General features: G+C 37.2%; 1 protein-coding gene across 2 annotated transcripts in view; it reads right to left on the reverse strand.

Moving 5' to 3' along the window:
- The window catches only part of Nbas (NBAS subunit of NRZ tethering complex), a 324,194-nt gene that overhangs the window by 14,020 nt on the left and 294,637 nt on the right, over positions 1–15,537 (reverse strand). For both annotated transcript variants that reach the window (XM_026396378.2, XM_026395637.2), the window contains 2 exons: positions 5,091–5,230; positions 895–1,039 (listed from right to left, as the gene is read on the reverse strand). In XM_026396378.2, coding sequence (XP_026252163.2) covers positions 895–1,039; positions 5,091–5,230 — 285 coding nt within the window. The remainder of the gene's footprint in view (positions 1–894; positions 1,040–5,090; positions 5,231–15,537) is intronic.

Consider the following 15,537-nt stretch of genomic DNA (forward strand, 5'->3'; position numbering starts at 1 on the left):
GCATTCATAATAAGAATAGTTTCCTTGAGTGATTACAATGAGGATGTTATCTACAATTTTATTTTCAACTTTATCTCCTATGTGGTAGAAACTCAAAACCAATTAATCAATTTAATGCCATTATCTAAATGCTTAAATTTAAGACATGTAAATTGCTCAAATATGCTGCTGAGTTATTAGTATACATGGAAGGAGGCTGCAATTAATAGAATGTACTAAGTGTTTTCATATACACATCTAAGTATGTTTACATACATTAATGTAATATGTACTATATGTATAATACATGTTACATGAATAATATATTACAATAGACTAATATATTAGTACATATAATATATATTATACATATATATTTATTGTCTGTGAGAGTCAAATCATGAGATTAAATAGAGAACAAAGGTCAAAATGGCTAGGTTTTTACCATGCCATAGAATAAATATTATAGTTATACAATCTTGTTTCAATTTTATGTCAAGAGGTATGTAAAATTCAGAGTGGTTATTTGTTACTGGCCAAGGAAACTGCTAGAGCTTATTACCACTTTACAACTGACCCGGTTCAAACAGGTAACAAATGAGCTACTGTGACCTCCTCAGAACACAAACTTGGGTTAGACATAAAGGGCATCCAGAGAGAACTAGAACTGGAACTGGGTTACGCTCTGGGACTTGCAAAAGGAATACTGCTTCAGAGCTCTGAGGAAGAGAAAACCACTCCTAAACATCCTTTCAGCATTGCTCTTCTTCATTAGATCCATTACAAATTATGGGCCTCTACCAGCAATGGCACAAGCTAAACGTTCCTCAGGTACAGTCACTGGTGTTGCTTAGAATAAAGAGTTTTGATAAGAGAAAGGATCCTTGGGGAATCCACTTGAAACCCCCTACTCACCTCTGCCGGCAGCATATGCTTGGTGCCATATAAAGAGCGACAGATCTTCAAAACTTCATTCCCCAGCTCCTCCTTGTTGTCCACTGTACATCTGGTCAGCATTTCTGTAGCTAGTCTCATCCATGGATTACTGGTTATACTGGTTCTAATGGAGGAAGAGTCAAAGCACTGGAAATTAGAGCTCTCAAAATTGCGGCAGGAGACTTTAAAACAGAAAAGAAATTCCACTTTATGAAATAAAATGCTAATGGCAGACTACAATCAGAAACTAGATAAGTTCCTTCGACTCGATCTTGTAGAGAAGACAGCATGTGAAGGCGGAAACAGCTTGCTGTGGCATCAACAAACAGCACAGGAGCATGGGAACAGAGGATGGTGTAGAAAGGCCTGAGCTTTGATGCCAGCCCCCTTGACTTATTTCCTGGGTAACTCTGAGAAGTTATTTAAAACTCTTAACCCAGCCGCATGGTTCTGGGGAAGTTGCCCAACTCTTTGGGGCCTGTTATTTTCTAGTGAAAGGCAATTTAATGTTTTCCTGGCAGAGTTCTTTATTTAATGAATGAAATATGTCACTGTGGCATTACTCTTACTAGCAAGCACACTTTAATATTCACTAGGCTACTCCTGGCTCCTGTTGTTACTACTACTGCAAGGGAGTCAGCTCAGGAGCTCAACTGAGGAGCAACAGATAGTATGTGGTGTGCTTTGTACTTCATGTTGCTTTCTTGTATTTAGAACATGGTTTGCCTTTTCTTTTCCTTCTCTGGCTGCCACTATTCCATGTTTCATATAAACATTGCCAGAAGTACTTTATCATTTATTAAGAGTCTGTTGTCTCCTTAGCAAAGCACTTAGGTTCTAGACATTCAACAAGCAGGAGTGGGCCTTCCCTTGAAGGAAGTCTAGTCCTTGCCTGCTGAAAACAATTTCAAGTACAATAGTGATAAGGGGACCTACAACACTAGCCTTTGGCAGCACTGGTGTGTCAGCTCAAACTAACAATCTCTGAGGACCAAGAATACCGCTTATCTCAAGATACAAAGAGCTCCGAGAGAGCTCCTGACAGGCTGAGGAGTCTTGCTCAACTAAAGGATATACCTCCACTCTCCTCCGAGGTCCAGGGCCTTTCTCTACTGGACTATCTCTTAGAGTAAGAATGCTAATCTGCCAGGACAATGGACTCATGGTCAATATGGCTTTGACAACAAAGGATCAAAACACTTTCACCAGCTAGTTGTGATATAGTGGGTGAAAAACTATGAATCTTCCGGAAGTACAAATCTGGTATATTTTCCCTGAGCACTGTATTTTCCTATAAGGGACTAAAACCCCAAACCAAAGTTGATAGAGGCTGATCATCCCTAACCCAAAATCTCCCAATCCAAAATATACTCCAAAATCTGTCACTTTTTTAGATTGGACAAGATGCATGAAGGTGGAAAATTCCATTCATCTCACATGACAGGTTGCCATCAAAATCCAGGCACATTAAAAACACTGTGCATAAGTGTTTTTAAGACTTTGTGTAGGGTGTAGATGAAATCTAAATGAAATCACATTATGTATATTTAAATATTCAAAAATTTGAAATTCTTTTGGTCCCAAGCATTTCAGCCAAAAGATACTCAATTTATATTAGTAAACTGTCATGTAGATCAAGCAAATTCTTTAACTTATAGTCTTTATTGCATTGACTAGCAACATGCAGTCATTCTTACACTATCTTCCTTTTTTTTTGGCTATTTTAGAAGTGCTAAAGTCAAAATTTTATTGGAGGAAAAATACTCTTAAGGGGTACACAGGTTGCTTAATGCTTTGTCCTCATTGTAATGATATAATAAAGTAGCTGTCATGTACAGGATAACAATTTAAAAATTATTTCATAGGTGACTTCAAAAGTAAGAATATTATTATAAAACTAATAGATCTTGTATATAAATGCATGTAAATGTTATAAATGCAATACATGTTTTAAGTGAAGTTGCTTTGAGTTCACTTAAAATGAACCAAGTGAATGACTTGGCCAAGTGAATGACTTGGCCAAGTGAATGACTTGGCCAAGTGAATGACTTTAAATGTCATTTTAATGTTTTAAAAGTAAAAGAAACCGAAAAACCAGATAATTAACTTATATAATAGTCATGTCACATTTAGAGTTCAGAAATGAGGGTATGAGGAAATCTACAAATGAACTCTAATAATTTCCTAAAGAGTGAAGCATTACTGACAATCCAATCAGTGAGCTCTGGGCCTGCTTCACATTATGGTCACCAGAAGTTTGTTCAGAAACAGATTCCAGGTCCCAAAGAGAGCTGGACTCAGGACCTATTCTTTAACATACCCCCAGCTCTGCCAAGATAATCCATTGTCACAAAGGCACTGGAGATTTCATGATGAGCTGGGAGAGTCTGCAATGCAGAGCTCAAACAGTACAGGTAGAAACCTGTTCGTGAAGGCCGCAAGCCAGCATGCCACTAGCCACAGATGACAGGATCTGAGAAATACCTTTTTCTTTCTGAAAATGTTTGGTTAAAAAAATCAAACCAAAATAGGAATATTTCTCTCCTTGGTTTGCTTCAGAAATTCCTAATAGTCTCATCTTTGGGTTCACATAAAGAGTCTTCTTCAGATGTTCTTTCAGTTCTAAACTAATCACAAAATGATATTATCTTCAGGAGGACGTCCTTCACTTCTTACACATGGAGATGGGCACTGGCCTGGGGCAGAGCTTAGGGAACAAACTCAGACCTGGAGCAAACGGCATCCGAGTAGGCTGGGCCTCACCAATGAGATACTGTGGCTCATGACAGCCAGCATGTGCAATCAGAGGAAATCTGGCCACTTCTTCCAAAAAAGGCGCGCGGTGGGTGGGGGGCGGTTGGTTTGTGGCTGCTAGCACAGGGACTAGAGAAGCAACCCATGCTGATGAAAGCAGCAGCTGTCAGCCCAGCAGGAAACAGAAGAAACAACATAAGCAGAAAAGAAAGCCAGATATTAGGTACAACTGAGTCTCCTCCACTTATTAGCTCTGTGATGCCTGATATTATTTAAGTTCTGAGCTACTATTCCTTCATCTACAAAATCAGCTAACATCACCTTTCTTTGTAGGTCTGTGTGAATGATTGATAACCTATGTAAATTGTACATAATGGTGTGCAACCCCAACAAGTGGGAATGATTCATTTAACCCACATGGAGCTTACAACGCTGTGTCAAAAGATAGGCAAGAAATTCTCTGGAACAAAATACTGGAACAAAGTTATTGTGTTGACATCATAAATTGGATATGTTTATCCAGCACAGTCTGAAACTTTTGAAGAAAAAGTGTAAGAAAAAGTGGGTGTAGAAGCAAAGAGAAATGGAAAGACATTGCAGTATTTCAAAACCAATGCTAATGACCTTAGAAGGCAAATATTGATTAAACACACACACACACACCTTCCTTTTCCAATTTTACTTTCTAAGGTTTCAGTTACTCATGGTCAGCTACAAATACTAAATGGAAAATGCCAGATTATATAATTCTTAAGTTTTAAATTGCATACTTATCCAGTGTATCCATGTTCTTCCATTAGCCATTTAACATCTCTGTTGTTAAATGGCTAATGGAAGATGTTCCATTTAACATCTCTGTTAATAGATCAACCATCCAGGTATCTCAGTACCTGTGTTCAAACAATCCCTATTTCACTTAATAATGTCCCCAAAGTTCAAGAGCAGTGATTCTGGGAATCTGGATGTGCCAAACAGAAGGTTCACAGTGTCTTCTTTGAGTGACTAATGGGAAAGTTCTGAATTTCATGAGAAAAAAATCCCATGTGCTGAGGCAGTAAGAACTATGGTTAAGAACGAATCTTTTAACTGAGAAGTTTTGAATAAATTCATGCTAGTTTCATTGTTGAACTTAAGATGTAACTCACAGTGCATGATGAGTGCTTAGTTAAGATGGAAACGGCATTAAACTTGTGTGTGTGTGTGTGTGTGTGTGTGTGTGTGTGTGTGTGTATAGGAAAAACATGGACCACATAGAGTTCAGTGGTGTCCAAAGGTTCGGGAAGCCCTGTAGGTCATGGAATGCACACCCCTCAAATAAGGGGAACATACTTATATTCTTTGACTGGCTCTTTAGAGATGCTACATTTTCAGAAATGTAGTCTAGACCAAAGACCTCTAATCAGGCTAACTGCAATACTTACCTATTTTCACTTTCCATAGGTGGCCAGGCTTGCAAGAGCAAAACCAAGTGCTGAAATTCCACCTCATGCTGACTAGATGCCAAGAGTTCCATGAATAGAGAGTACCGGTTCTCTTCATTCTCAACATCAGCTATGTTTACCTGGAAGTAGAAATACACACTTGAAACTAATGGCAAAGCTACTTAACCAGTTTATAGAAGAATTCAAATTTGATTACTTTGATTAAACACTTGAAAATTTTTATAATGTGCTTAGGGAAAATTCAACAACATCCCAAAACAAACTACTATGGTTTGGGTGTTGTCACTCAAATGTCCGTTCATATGTTGGGAGCCTGATGTCTGTGCAGTGATGCTAGATAGTAGAAAACACTGGGAGGTCGGGCCTAATGGTTCCAAGATCACTGGGGGTATGACTTGGGAGGACCTTTTCTCTTTCAGCTTCCATTGATGTGATCTCCCCTCACACACGGGCTCCCACGATGATGTGACACAACTGAGAAGGCCCTTGTCAGAGTGAACCACTGCCACTGTCATGCTTTTGAACCTCCATAACTATCAGCTAAATAAACTTCTCTTCCTTATAAAGTTAGCCTGCCTCGGGAATTTCATTATCATAATGAAAAACTGACTAGTAGTACCTAATCTTCAAAAGCTCTATGCCTTAATTTCAAATAATTATATTAAAAATTCCAAATAATTATACTACAAGATTTCAGGAAGGTTTTTTTTAAAACTATTTATCCAAATAAATCCAAAGTAGATTTCCACTTAACTAGTACACTGGCATTTAACATGTTAAAATATGAAATTGTTTTCTTTGAAAATGTTTTATTTCACTATACTCCACATTAAGTTTCTAAAGTTTAAAATATTCAAAATTAATTTCTAATTTTCACTTGAAAACTGTAAGCCTATGTGTAGTCTAGTAAATGTCAAATTAGAGATTTTACTAGGGTGTTTTTGTCAGAATATGCTTTTGCTATACATTAAAACCAAGAAAAAATATCCTTCATTCACATCTCCATTTCTAATGCAAAAGAAGTCTGTCAAATATACAACACTCATTTTTTTTTCTTTTTCACTGAATAACTGAATGATTTTTCTTTTATACTGAGGCAGGCCTAAAGCAAATCGTGCCTCTAGTGTCTCAGTGGAAAAAAATATTTGCTGTTTCTAGTTAAAATGACCATAAGCATAAAAGTAAGACAAATCTGTTTTCCCATTTTTTTGGCCTCTCAGCACAGATCCTCTGTGTTTAAGCACACGGTGAATTCATAATTTGTGTACAAATTCAGATGATACCTTGAAATGATAATGAGAATAGATGTTACCTGTATATTTGCTAAATTGTCTGCACTAATGCATGTTTCCAAAACATTTAACTTAATGGTCATTCTGGCTCTGATCCCAAGAAGTCATATCAAAATGTCACACCACAAATTCTCCGTTTTTCACAAACATTAATTGTACTATGAACAGTTGGTAATCACTGTGGAAAGCCTGGCTCACACAGTGACCTGCCAGATACTTCACGAACTGCCTTCAAGACCCATGCCATTCTTCTGTGGAACAGTCACCCAAGAGCAATGCACCATTTTTAAAAATAACTTCATAATACAGTAAGTCACTCGTCCCTCCCAATAGTTTTGTGCGGAGGACAGCACAGGCATTAGTAAGCTCACTTTACAGAGGAGGAAATGGGCTCAACTGTCCTGGTAACAGGGCCAGCAAGTGACAGAACTAAAAGAGAATTATAGTCAGACCAGGATGTCTTGAAACTAGAGAACTCTGTAAGCTTTAAATTACTGAAGCTAGTCTTCAAAGTGGGAGGTTGGTACTATTATCTTACCTATTTATGAAGTTGGTTTTTTTTTTTTTTTTTTTTTTTTTTTAAATTTCAAACTCAAGACATGTACCTGATCTGACTCCAGCCATTGGCCTCACTGAGGTTCCTGGCACAATATCAGGCATGCTTCCACCTCAGAAACTTTGAGCTGTTTCCCCTGGCACATTCTTCCTTCAGCCAGTAGAGTCGCTCAAACACTGTTTCCTTCAAACACTGCCCTAGTAGCAAAGGCCTTGCTAGACTGCTTTCCCTAGAGGAGCATGCCCTGTGCCCATCTTCTCACCATTTACAACTACATGACATATATTTACTCTAGGTTTTCTTCCTGCAAAAGCATGTTAGTGCCTTGAAAGTAGAAACCACTTTTTGTTCAGTGCTTTATCCCTATTACTTAAAACAAAGCCTCTTATACAACAGGTACTTACTGAGTCAATGAATGAATAAACAGACATAATTACAAAAAAATAAAGGTAACTTTTAATTTATAAAATAATTTAGCATAAATGATATTAAATACACATAGATGTGCCATAAGTTTTTGGTTATTGGAAATATATAGAAAATTTAAAAAGAAAATGTTGCCAACAGGAAAGTCACTTACAGAAAGGCTACACATGGCAGATTTACTGATATTACATCTGTACATCTGTAGAAATGGTTAGCTACGTGATTTTACTAGAGTCCCTTCTTTGGACCTCATTTAGCACTTTAATATATTTACTCTATTTCATTCAATACATTTCATACAGTACATTCTATCTGGGATTCATTCAATACATTCAGAAATGGACTGCAGGAGGGGTGGTACGTTTGAATTTCTACTCAACTATTCACTAACTAGTGACTCCATGTATATCTGAGTCTTGATTCTCAAAGATAACATGGCAGGGTAAGGGGACAATCTTTTCACATGACCACAGGAAAACTTAACGAGATAAAGCATGGAACATATCAAGCATTGTGCTGGATACTTGATAATCATTCCCTGCACTGCACGCTGGTGGCCTCCCAGCATTTGCTCTGACTTCCTGCCTCCACATTGGAATCTTACCTAAAGCCGTTTGTTACCAGGTCATAAAGCATAAGAGAGATGGACTACCTCCCTGGCTTAAAGCAAATAAGAGATGCCTGACTTGAAATTTCTGTACAACTTCTCTACCACACCAGCCCCATTCAGAGTCTAAGTCAACTGGTGCTTAAATGCACATGAACAAGGCTGGGGAGAGCTCCTTCTCTCTGTGCTTTGTTAATGGTCATTTGAATCCAGAACCTGGAGATAATTTTGAAGGACATCCATTGAGAAATGAGAGCCTTTGACAACTATGAATTCTTTATCCTTCCGTTGAGCTAATAAAATGACTTGCCATAGGTTAGGAGACTTCTAGGCCAGTGTAAAGACTGTCATTACAGCAATAGCAGTATCTAGTCTATCAACATTCCTTATGCCTCTTTTCCAATTCCCACAAGTGGTGCAGAGATAGGGACACAAACACATACAGTGGGCTGTGTTTCTGCAGAAGGCCGAGCTGAGGAAAATGACTTACACTGCACAGCAAGCATGGTGACCTTATGCCTCCAGGGAGATACCACCTCTACCTTCCGAGGCTCTCTGCTATACAAACAGTCTTGAAAAGTCAGTCTAGGACACAGTTCCTCTGGCTCAGACTTGCAAAAGTGTGAGAAATTCATGAAAAACTGTCTGCCAATAGCTTTTTGATGTTTGTAATCATCGCATCGAGAATGAGTCAAAAACTATCTTAACACAATTCTTTTCTGTAGAAAAGAGTATTAAATGAAGATTCCTTAGTTTTCTACATAATGAAAGTATTAATGTATTTTCCTTTGAATAACATTTACTCTAAAATTTATTTATGAAAATGATACACTAAGTGTAAGTAGGCTTATTTAATAGACTCCTACTGAACTATAAGTTCCCAAGGGCTTCTAAGAGCTAACTTCATATGTGTGTGTGTGTGTGTGTGTGTGTGTGTGTGTATGTGTATATATATATATATATATACGTATATAGTGTTATACATATTCTTTTATTATGTATTAGAACTTTTAATATAATTTCTTTATTCATTCTAGTCATTTTTAGTATTTACCTTGGACTTTCTAGAAATTAGAACAATATGCAAGTAAACAAGGGCAATTTTGCCTTTATGAAAAGTTACCAATCCTATTTCTTTTTCACTGAATTGACTTAGGTCCTTAAGAAGAATGTTAAAATAGTAAACATATGGGGTACTTCTGTATTTTCTACTTTTAATGAATATGCCTCCAAATGTTAAATATCTTAACTATGATTAAATCCTAGTGGCCAATAGAGAAGGAGCATAGCAAATGGTTAATACACATTTATTTTTGCATAAAAATAATGATGCTATCCTACTTACTTTCTAGAAGATAGCTGTGGCCCAATGTATTTGTACACTATATCTAGTAATGTTGCTCATTAACAGTTAGAAAAACAACTTAGGTTGAAGAAATAACTGTCATAAAACTGACAATTATCTAGGAAGAAAAAACAGGGAAGGAAGAACTGCCCTGAGACCACAAAAGTTAAATCAAATGGTTCTCAGAGGCTCACAGAACTTAAGAGAGCATGTGATCAGTAAGTATGCATATAATGGGAAATCAAATTCCCCAAAACACTTGAAAACAAGGCACTGGTTCATCTTGGATACAGACCTAGGAAAGAATAATAGCTTCCCTGTTCTAGGATGTAATATGTTCCACATAAAATATGTACTCCAAGCATCTAAGTATAGTTCATAAAATATAGTGATGCAGAGAACACTAGTCTACAAACAGCTACAGTGTGAAATGACTGTGGGACATGCTTTAATGTGGAGGGAAAACTAACTTTAGGTGGCTGTCAAATGCTTCAGCATAGCTCACCAAAGAGCCTAGAAAACAAATGACAAAAGGTCAATTTAATTAAATATGCAGCTTTCAAAAAATAACGATGAAGTCAAAGTACGACAGAAAATGTTCACTTTGGAGATATTTCCAACCTTTTTGAGGCTGAGGGGATAAAAATAACAGACTTAAATGATGTTTGTGAATAAGAAGTCAGTTATGGGAATACAATAACTAGCAAAGACATGGGTGAACAGGAAGGTAACATGCTTTTAATACCCTGTCCCTGTCCTTGCCTTGGTGATACCAAACAAAATCCTAGAGGTGAAAATGTCCAATATTTCATGGGTACCTGTGGATTTAGTGACTACTCTATACTGATACTAAACTGAATATTAGGAAACTTTAAAAGGCAAAATTCATGTAACTCAAATAAGAATCTCTCTTTCCTTTTTGTCTCTCAAAAAGTGTTGGTTCTCTTCTCATTGAATTAGGTGACTTTAGCCCTTGTTGTAAGTCAATTTGTCAAGTAGCTTCAGTCTCCTTATCAGACACAGACTTGCTGTCCTTGAAAGAGAACAAAGTCACCTATTCTCAGTAAAAGACAGTATTACCTTAAATTTCACTGTAGCTGCTAGAAGAGAACACAAATATCTTAAACTGAGGCAACCCCCCTGAAATCTGCATCTTGTTACGGAAATTGACAGTGGCTTTTTTTTTTTTTTTTTTTTACCTCTGGTATTTACAAATATAAAACAGGTATTAATGCACACAGAAGTACTTTATAAATAGAAAATAATCACAAACCTTCAGAAGACTACTATTGGCAGTAACAATATTAAACACTGTATGGTGATTATCTTGTAAGAGTTGGTGAGCTATTAGCTGGCTTCTGTGAGATTACCTAGTGATACTTGATTCTATGCAATTCTTTTCATGAACAGAATGAAATTTGAGAATTTTTTGTATACAGTGCTTCAAAATATAACAAAATACTCCTGCTTCAACAGACTACAGAAGCAGGAAAAGGTGACAGATTTGACCTCTCGTCACACTGGACCCATCTGTTCAAGTGACTCCTTTGGTAAGGTTTCAGGTGTACAATGTAGTCTGCTGTCTTCACTGGATTTAAACAAAATTTCTGGGGAAGGAAATTTTGATACCAAAACCCATCATAAGCTGTTGATAAGCACCTTTTCTTATCAGCCTCGGCAGTACTTAATCCAGTGCCTGACACATAGAAAGCACTCAATAAATACTATTAGTTATTACCATTAATGACAATATGTATTACTATTACACAGAAAAATGTCAATAGAACATAAATTATGGATTTTTCATTTCTGAGTTATTTGTGGATGTATTTAAAAGAAAATATAAAATTTTAAAAATGTCATTGAAGTTTTAAACATTAAAAGTAAAGTGAATATTTTTTTCTGGGAGATTTCCCATTTTTACATAACTAGTAGATACAGGAATTGAGTTTCATAAATACTTAACTGTGTACTGCTTGAGACAGCCTGAAATTTCTAATAGCCTTCCCAGCCCATGCTGAGGTGAGACTGTCTGCCATGGTCAAAGGATGTCCTGACAAGAAATAAAGAGGCTGAACTCTTCCTCCTTTGGTTCTAGTCCTGGTGGGTGAGCAAAAGCTGTCCCTCTCTGCTTTACAAATCATAAGGCACAGCAGGAAATCAAGGGTATCTGTGAACCACTTGAGAATAAATGGTTCACCACTGCTAAAAAAAAAAGACTTCCCAGGATGCTGCTAATGTGCCCCTGTGCCCAGGAAAGCCCAATAAGAAACTGCAACTGAGATTCCCATGGGGTTTTTCCCCCATCTCTGTGTGCACATAAATACCTATGAACACACTGCAGGAGCCAACAGTTGTGATTCTGAGTCAGTTTTTATAGTACCCCACTTATTTTATTACAACTCTAAACATAGAAATTAAACAATAAAATATGCTATAATCACTCCCCATAAATGCTGTTATAACTTCAACACATAATACATATTTTCATATAGCTAAATATAATGTTTTATGAAGCACTTTGAAGTGAAACATATGATAGGAGAAAATATTGTGAGTTAAAATAGAAGGAAAGATTTTTGTCTTACAGATAAATATATTGCCATATGAGCCCCTATAAATATACCTGTATTTAAAGAACTGCTATTAAAGCTAATTTCTTAAGGCCAAGCTTCTGTTTTTTAGTTATAGTTTTTGAAGTATTACTAGAAAAATTCATAGAGCTGGAAACATTTTACTGTAGCACATCATTCAGACTCGCATTTGAAGTTTGGTCCTACCACTGAACACTCTGACAACATAAAAAGATCTCTATGAGCCTCAATGCTTTCATAGTAAAAAAATAAGGCAATATCACCTTATCATATTACTTTGGGGATATTACAGTGCATCATAATGTATAACACAATATAATACAGTAGTACAATATATATGCAGATTTCCAACAGGAATCTACCTTTAGAGGTGTCTCAGAGTTAACACTGAGCCACTATGGTCATTACTAGTATTGTTAATTCATTATCATACCTAATTCTGCCACATTGCTTTTGAGATATTGAAGAAATTTCTTAGCCATACTTAGCCTATTTACCATGGGATAGCGTGATAAGAGTATCTATGTCAGAAAATTACAATGTTTAAACATGATATACACACAAAGTCTAATGTTCAGGCCACAGAAGGCCCTAAAAAATATGAAAACAACAATATCGGTAGCACCTTCTTAGCTTAAATGGAAACAGATTTTCATTATAGCTTTCAGAATTTTTTATCTGGACTCTGATTTTCATTATAGTTAGAAGTTACCTGAAGAGACCTCTGGGTAGCAGAAAAAAATGTTGGCCAAGGAGTTATATGTGTATCTATACATTCTCCAAAAACAAAGAGTACAAAAATGAAATTACACAAAATCCCACATGTTCAGCATAATTACAGGCCAAGAATGTGCAATCTTTGAAATATTGTAAGTAAAATACACTGAATAGTAAAAATACACTAAATCCCAGATAATGATCTCTTACATTCCAGGTTCATGTTTCACGTATTTTAAAAAGTAATTAAAATTTATAAGAATCAATTAGGGGAAAACCAAGCAAATGAAAACAAATAAACCTAACTGTAAGTGAAAAAATATCCACACTAATGATGTCTGTATGTGGGTGAGAGAAGAGAGGTGGGGGGAGGCACACTCATTAAAACAGTATATCCTAGCTAATAATGTTGGCTGGGAATTTCAAAATTGCTTCATCTCCAGGATTAACAAATATATAAATAAATTATGGACAATGAAACCAAAGTCTCTGAAACAGAGGAATTACAAATAAGCAAAGTTGGAAAGGCTAAAATGAACTCTGGCATTGAAATGGAATTGGAGGTTTTGATATGAACTTGACTTTTAACGTGTATACAGACAGACACAGGACCAGATGTAGATTCAGGTATATTTGTGCAGATGCACACATTTATTACTTTCCATTCGGTCCCCCAGAGGACCTAGAAACTGTAACAGCACACTATCATTGAACATATCTAGCACCAAGTCTTGCTTTTAGATACCATTCTTCAATAAAGGACCCAAAGCTTTCAGAAATCAATGATTGTACCCAGGACTGGGCACAGAAAGCACAAGAGAAGGAAGTAAAGAAGCGCTCCAAAAATGATGGGCATTTGTGAAAAGGAGAAACTTAAAGGAATCGCCAATGGTCAAATTCAGGATAATTTGAGCAAAGAATAAATGATAGTAACAAAACCACAGAACAAAATGAGAATCCTTGAGCTCATACTGACATAAATAAGTAACTGAATAAACAGATATGAAGGGATAAATATAAGAAAACCTTACCATTTGGCAAATCCTATAGTAATAATTATCTCAGGCAATAATTAATGCATGGTATAATTAATAGAGGAAAGTACAAAGCAAACTGGAATATTTACATAATCTCAAGCTCTCTCTCAAGTTACTTATTAATTATAAAAGGGAAAATGATAATTTCATAAAGAAATACGGTTGGCAACACATCAGTCAGGTGGTCAGTATTAATGTCATCAGTAATGAAACAAATCAACACCATATATCTGCTGATATAATACACTGAGAAGGCCGTATCACCTCTGTGGTATTCTTACCCAAAATGTGAAACGTGAATACATGCCATATCAAGTTGAGGGACATTTTATAAAATAACTTTCCAGTACTTTAAAAATGTCAAGGTCAAAAAAGATCACATGAACAAGAACAAGGAATTGTTCCAGATTAAAGGCAACTAAGGAAACATGACAAATAATGCAATATGTGACCTGGTTTGGATGTGAACCAGAAAAAGAAATTAGTGGAACAACTGACAATATATGAACTATGTGTAAATTAAATAATAGTATGTGTCGATGTTAATTGTGGCTGAGAAGATACGGTGAATCTGAGTGAAAAGCATACAAAATTCACTGAACAATTTATGCAACTCTTTTGGTAAACCTAAAATTATTTCAAAATGACAATTTTTTTTTAAAGAGAGAGAGAGAGGAGAGAAAGAGAGAATTTTTAATATTTATTTTTTTTAGTTCTTGGCGGACACAACATCTTTGTTGGTATGTGGTGCTGAGGATCGAACCCGGGCTGCACGCATGCCAGGCGAGCGCGCTACCACTTGAGCCACATCCCCAGCCCTCAAAATGACAAATTTAAAAGTAAAACAGTTATCCCCAGCTACTTCATATCCCCCACCACTGCCAACATGCACACACTGGTTTTCCCTGTGCTTTTCCCTTTCCCTTCAGTTTTTCTCCCTAATCCTTAGGTCGGTGGAAGAGGCAATGTTGTCATGTAGCACTGTGACCAAGACCAAGACTGCAGAGAGGCTGTCACTCTAAAGCAGAGGCAAGGTGGACACAGTCACCCACTGCAAAGCCCAGAGAGAGATCCCTGCCTCTGGGAGGACGCAGGGGAGCCAGGGCCAGTGTGACACTTGCTAAATCAAGCTCCTTCCTAGGAGGTGGTCACTGTTAGCTAGGATAGGAAGGAGCTTGACACTGGCCCTGGCTCCCCTGCGTCCTCCCAGAGGCAGGGATCTCTCTCTGGGCTTTGCAGTGGGTGACTCTGTCCACCTTGCCTCTGCTTTAGAGTGACAGCCTCTCTGCAGTCTTGGTCTTGGTCACAGTGCTACATGACAGCATTGCCTCTTCCACCGACCTAAGGATGTGGCTCAAGTGGTAGCGTGCTCGCCTGGCATGCATGCGGCCCGGGTTCGATCCTCAGCACCACAAAGATGTTGTGTCCGCCAAATCTAAAAACAAATACTAAAAAAAAAAAAAAGTCTGCTTATATGAAGGGGACAAGAAGAGCCTTCCTAATTCTCTACCCATCACCCCTTCAGAACATGTTATGCAGAGTTAAATTCCCTGAATTTAGTTTCTTTCTCCCCAAAACTGATATTTCCTATATTTTCTACCAAGCTGAGTAGCACACCACTTTCTCCCTAGGAATTTAGACAAAATTCAGAGCGACATCAAACTTTATGCTCATCCCCCCACATCTAAACAGTGACCAAGTCCACTGCTAATAATTCAAGCTCTCCTTCTACCCTCTTTTAGCTTCATAGCTAGTGCCAAGTTCAGGCAACTTGACCACCACAATCTTAGTCCTCCAAATGGTATCCCTCCCGTCCACTGCTCATGCAGGGGTCAGCTGGCTTCTCCCAGAA

This window comes from Urocitellus parryii, chromosome 12 (assembly GCF_045843805.1).
Source record: "Urocitellus parryii isolate mUroPar1 chromosome 12, mUroPar1.hap1, whole genome shotgun sequence".
In the NCBI taxonomy this organism is placed as follows: Eukaryota; Metazoa; Chordata; class Mammalia; order Rodentia; family Sciuridae; genus Urocitellus; species Urocitellus parryii.